The sequence below is a fragment of the Rhinolophus sinicus genome, chromosome 1 (assembly GCF_057876585.1).
Source record: "Rhinolophus sinicus isolate RSI-liver-muscle chromosome 1, RSI-T2T, whole genome shotgun sequence".
Lineage (NCBI taxonomy): Eukaryota > Metazoa > Chordata > Mammalia > Chiroptera > Rhinolophidae > Rhinolophus > Rhinolophus sinicus.
Window position 1 is genome coordinate 140322924 of NC_142501.1, and position 5994 is coordinate 140328917.

General features: G+C 51.3%; 1 protein-coding gene across 1 annotated transcript; it reads left to right on the top strand.

Annotated features, from left to right (window-relative positions):
• The first annotated feature begins 374 nt into the window (after positions 1 to 374).
• PHOX2B (paired like homeobox 2B) lies at positions 375 to 5116 on the top strand. Its single transcript, XM_019751893.3, has 3 exons — positions 375 to 889; positions 1737 to 1924; positions 2888 to 5116. The coding sequence occupies exons 1-3, from the start codon at positions 649 to 651 to the stop codon at positions 3401 to 3403; spliced, it is 945 nt and encodes a 314-aa protein (XP_019607452.2). The 5' UTR covers positions 375 to 648; the 3' UTR covers positions 3404 to 5116.
• Positions 5117 to 5994: the final 878 nt, after the last annotated feature.

Here is a 5994-nt window from a genome sequence, read left to right on the forward strand (position 1 = left end):
ATTGAGCGTGTAACGCTCTTACAAAACAGGTTTTCTATGACATCAAGGTTTCTTCTCCCTAACCGAGGGGGGGAAAAAAAGAGAGGACGAAGAAGGGGGAAAACACACACACTATCTCAATTTATGCCTAAGGTATATGATCAGTTAAAAAGGCTTAAAAGCTCGGGGAAATTGGATCAGGGAGAATCGTCACCCAACTTTCATTATTTCCAAGTAGTGTGATTGAATTAAAGGGCAGGGAGCTGGTTAGAAGGGAGGATCAGGGGCTCAGTGCGTAATGGTGTGGTATTAAATTCTAATTAGAGATGCAGGAATCAATGATAGGGAGGTTGGACAGCTCAGTTCCCCAGTGCCAGCCCAATAGACGGATGAGTTATTGTCATGTAAAAAGCGCCAGCAATAAGACCAACCGCTTTGCTATTGTCCAAGTGGAAAGAGCCAAGTTTATTATGAGGACTATATGCTCTAGAGACCTCAGACAAGGCATCTCATAGGAGGCTTTTTCATAAAACTAGGCTCTGCTGGTAGTAAGGAGGCCAGTTTGGAGGCAGGCGTTGAGCTGTGCACATCTCCCCACTCCAGCCACCTTCTCCATACCCATCTTTTATTTCATTTTTCCACTTGGCTGAGCCATTCAGAGCCTTTTCAATGTATAAAATGGAATATTCTTACCTCAATTCCTCTGCCTACGAGTCCTGTATGGCTGGGATGGACACCTCGAGCCTGGCTTCAGCCTATGCTGACTTCAGTTCCTGCAGCCAGGCCAGTGGCTTCCAGTATAACCCGATAAGGACCACTTTTGGGGCCACGTCCGGCTGCCCGTCCCTCACGCCGGGATCCTGCAGCCTCGGCACCCTCAGGGACCACCAGAGCAGTCCGTACGCCGCAGGTAAGGACCGCCAGCTTTCTCAGTGGAGGAAGCTGCCTTTCCGCTCGTATATAGGAAGCCTTGATTGCATTTGAAAATGGAAATGTGTTTAGTATTTACCAAACGAAATTTGCTTACACAAATGAAAGAATTTATCACGTTAGAAGCGATTGCAGGGAGGGGTAATTCACTTACAGGGTTACACTATCCTAGTCACACCCGAACCGCCAACAAAATTATCTTAAGCTGCCAAAATGATAGGCATAATTTATTTACTTTGCGATGAGACGTAAAGCTTAGAAAATAATTAAATAACAAAGAGTAAAGCTCATTACTGGCAGTGTCTCTTTTTTAAAGAACCGAGAGAGGCTCACACCTCTTTGGTTGGTCATTTTTATGATTATTCTTTATTATTATTATTTTTTTGCAGCACTTTCCCCCAACTTTTGGGCCGGGTCAGTTTATGAGAATTGAAAAGTTCCAACAGTGAGAGTGTTGGGGAACTTCTCCCCTGGCTCCCTGATATTCTGACTGATGGTTTCGGACTTTTTTCCTCTCTTGTTTTCGTTTTCCCTCATCAAAACACTACCACTTGTCCCGGACTTCAGCAGTCTCTAATGCTCTATTTCCACCCACCCAAAGGCGCTTGTGCCAGGAGGGACCTCGCCAAAGCCCGACGTTTGCGCTCCGGTTTCTGTACATAACTAATTTACTCGGTTTTTCTCCGCAGCTCCTCTCGGCCACTCTCCCGCTCCGGAGTCGGTGGCGGCTCCAGTGACACCTGACCTTGAAGTCCCCACATTCTGGCTCCGCGGCCCGCGCACTCCAGACCGTTTTGCTCACACTCTGTCCCCTCTGTTGTCCTCAGTTCCTTACAAACTCTTCACTGACCACGGCGGCCTCAACGAGAAGCGCAAGCAGCGGCGTATCCGCACTACTTTCACGAGTGCGCAGCTCAAAGAGCTCGAGAGGGTCTTTGCGGAGACGCACTACCCTGACATCTACACCCGGGAGGAGCTGGCCCTGAAGATCGACCTCACTGAGGCACGAGTGCAGGTATGCGCGCCCGGAAAACTACCTGGCTTTGCCGCACCTGGCCCGGGAGGGGTGCAGTGCACTGGGCAGCGAGAGTACTACTGAAGGTTAGAAATCCCGGGGCTTCTCGAGAAGGGCGGGAAGCCCAGGGCTGAAGAGGGAGACCAAGCTGGAGAGGCCGTGCACGCGAGGAAAGCTTAGGGCGCTCTCTCTTGGTTATAAATTCACAGTTAGGAAGTGTTTCCCACACCAGTCAGCGCTGCAGGGCATTTGGGAAGTGACCTGTGGGAAGAGTGCAGACTTTGCCCCCGTATTATAAGTGGTTTTTGCCAAATGTTTCCGAATTCGAGCTTTGAACTTCGAGCCCTGCGTTTAAAAGCATTTTCCCAGAAACTATGACTTGCATCAGATTCGCACAGGGGCTGTGACTCTATGAAGGTCAGAACCACGGCTTATTCTAAACTTTTAGGGACAGAGGTGCACTCACGAGCTGACCAAGGCGCCTCTCCAGGTGAACCCCGCAGTGGAGGGACAGTGAGCACCACTGCACGTCTCTAGGCCCAAAGGCCAGGACGCACAGCAAGAACCAAACCCAGAGACCTGCTCCGCCTCCTACCAATTAGTTTACTTTAGACTCGAGGCCTAGGGGAGATGGGGAGTTTGAGGCAGCTCAAGGAATAGACTGAACGAAGCTCCGCCAAAATAAGGGCTTCCACTTTAGGGCCTTTCTGGGGCTTGCGGCCTTTGTATCTCTCCCGCAAACCTCTATTTCCCTGGCTTGCTCAGCTCATCCTAAGAAAGTTCCTCCGAGGATGCACAAGCAATAAGGGGGTGAGGGCCGAATTGGTGGGCTGGTGGTGCGTGGGGGTACTCTCGGCGCATGGAGTTTAAAGCAAACTGAAATGGAACGTGTGCCGCCCTAACCCGCGTTTTCCTGTCCTGTTTCTTTCTCCCGCCGCTTCACCGCCTCTCTTCTCCGGTCAGGTGTGGTTCCAGAACCGCCGCGCCAAGTTTCGCAAGCAGGAGCGCGCGGCTGCGGCCGCAGCGGCAGCGGCCAAGAACGGCTCTTCGGGGAAGAAGTCCGATGCGTCCAGGGATGACGAGAGCAAAGAGGCCAAGAGCACTGACCCGGACAGCACAGGGGGTCCAGGCCCCAACCCCAACCCCACTCCCAGCTGCGGGGCAAGTGGCGGCGGCGGCGGTGGGCCCAGCCCCGCAGGAGCCCCGGGGGCTGCGGGGCCCGGGGGCCCGGGAGGCGAGCCCGGCAAGGGCGGCGCGGCGGCGGCTGCGGCGGCAGCGGCGGCGGCTGCGGCGGCTGCGGCGGCTGCGGCGGCTGGAGGCCTGGCTGCGGCCGGGGGCCCCGGACAAGGCTGGGCTCCCGGCCCGGGCCCCATCACCTCCATTCCGGATTCACTCGGGGGGCCCTTCGCCAGCGTCCTCTCTTCGCTCCAAAGACCCAACGGTGCCAAAGCCGCCTTAGTGAAGAGCAGTATGTTCTGATCTGGGATCCTGCGGCGGCGCCGGCCGCGGGCGAGCCGGGGCCCGGGCGGGCGAGTGGGCGAGCGGGTAGGCCCAAGGCTACTGTCGTCGCTGCTGCCGTGGCTTTTTTTTATTGAGAGCCTAAAGTAATCGCGATAAGAATAAAGAGAAAACGGCGTCGCCCCCATTTCAACCCCACTCCTACTCCCATCCTGAACCCCCAAACAAAACAAAAAACTTCCTGGCTTCGCACCTGCCTTGGGGCCGCGCAGACGGGCCAGGACGCCGCCTGCTGCCTGGGAGGTGTGAGCGGCGCGGCCTGGACTCCGGGGGCACTCTCAGGGGGCTGTGTCTGCGTGTCGTGTATGTCTGTCTCTGGGAATGTGTGTCTGTGGCCCGAGCAGGTGACAGAGAGATGGGTGGTGGTGGGGCACAACCAATTCAGTGACTTGCTTAGAAAAAGAGAAATTTTAAAAATCTCCCCCCCAAAAAAAATTTTTTAGGAAGGCAGAAATCATTAAAACACAGTTTTAAAACCTAAAAGAAAAAAATGTAAGGGGAGAAAAGGGGAGGCTGCAGCTGGCACTGTCTGAGGGCTCTATCTTGTGAACCCCGACATTTTCGCCCTTCTGACAGCACAGACTCCCTTGGAGCTCCTCCGCAGGGGAGAGTAGGGACGCCTTCCAGCCCCGCTTTCCCTCCTATCCTCGGGTTGGGGCCGCTGCGGCGACAACTAGCTCCGACTGTCCCCGCGGCCAAGGTGACTTCCTCGCGCCCGTTTGCCTGTGCCACCTCGCCGAATCCCATACCGCCATTAGCCCATCCGAACCCCACACAGTTGCAACTCCCAACCCCGAATCTTTGCAGCCACTCGGCCCTGAAAGATGCCCTATACATGAGATGCCTTTCATCTGCAAAAACTCTGCAAACTGTGTCTCATATTTCGCAACTCTTCCCTTTTTTTCTCTCCCGCCACCCCCACCGGCATTTTCTTCTTCCACCAGCTTTTACTGAACTTTTTGGCTCTGCTTTGGATTGGAGTCAATTGCAGTCCACGCAACTGGCTGCCGAGAAATCTACGGAGCAAGGGAAAGGCGCACACACAAGTTTGCAGAAGTGTTTCGGTTTGCACTTCTGTTTGATCCGAAATGACTCACATCCTGTATGGTGGATGGACTGTATATTGATGATTCCATTCTTCGCGCAGTTTAGAAATCTCTGTTGGGATTTGTTTTTTGTTTTTGTTTTTATTTTATTTTTTTATTTTAAAAGGCACAAACTATAGGTATTAGTTGAATGTTGAGGCTTTAACTTTTTTCGGTGTCTTTCTACAACTGTGTTCTGTGACTCAATTGTATCGTGTTAATATCAGTACAGACCGTCTCCTCTACGTGACCGTATAATGTTTTTTCTCTTCTTGTAGTCTTTTTGGCGTGTCTTTATGGAGTACTAAGGTTCTCACGGGTCCAATTTCTTTGTGTTTAGAGAGATCACAGTTCAGACAATGGTATATATTTTTGTTATCAGGTGCATGTCTGTCTGATTTCTTTTTTCCTCCTTATCGGACTTTGTTTGTGAACATAAGCATCATAAGTTATGTTTCAGATTTTCAAATTTATTTATATGTGTTATAATGAATGCTTCTATTTAAAAGGGAAATATTTCTACATGTGCATATAGTTTTCCAAGAGTGTACCATTAACTTGATTGTTGATAATAAAAACAAAAACCAAGTCTAGCAATTGAACTCTTCTGACTTTTCCTTGATTCGTTTTTGTTTTTAATTTAATAAAAACAAAAAAACAAAACAAAAACGGTACGGAGGAAAGAGGAAATTGAGCAAAGTCTCTAGAAGCCACGCGGCTCCTCCGGAAACCTAGGTTGGCTGGGAAGTCGAAATTCATGCAGCCAAATTCAGCCAGTATAAAATTTAGTGCTTGAGACAGCAGGCAGGATTCTTCCGGTCCATGCCTGTTTGTTTCCCAGTCACCAAGCACAAAAGAACACCAGGGCGTTGATAAAAATGTTCAGATCGGTGCGTAGGCAGAGGCCCTACAAGCTGCTGGCAGCAAAGGCAGGATTTGAATACCCGACTATGAGAAGGACTCAGCTGCGGATTCTGAGCGCAGGTGCCTTCAGGATCGATAGGTTTCCGCGGTTCAGCCTCCTTAAGCCGACAGACCTCGGGCACCCAGCGACACCGGAGGGTCCCTGCGTGGGCAGGTGGATCAGGAAGGCACTGGGCAGAGAGCAGCGCTGCAACGTTGGTGTGTTTGGAGAAATAACACCTGCGACAACTGGAATTAGTGAGCAGTTGCATGGACCAGATTGTGCTTTCTATGCGTTATCCCACTGCCCTTCAAAACAACAGCATGCAGTAGGTACAATTTCTATCTTCATGTTCTTTTAACAGATGAGGAAGCGGAGAGGTTAACTTGCTCAAGAGCCTTGGGCATGAGTGATGGGGGCAGCCTTTGAACCCAGGCACTCTGATTCCAGAGCCTGTACATTAACTGCACCAGTGGCTCCCAAAATGTGGTCCTGGCACCAGCAGCATAAGTATTACCTGGGAACTTGTTAGACTCACTCAGGAATTCTTTGACTTTATCCTA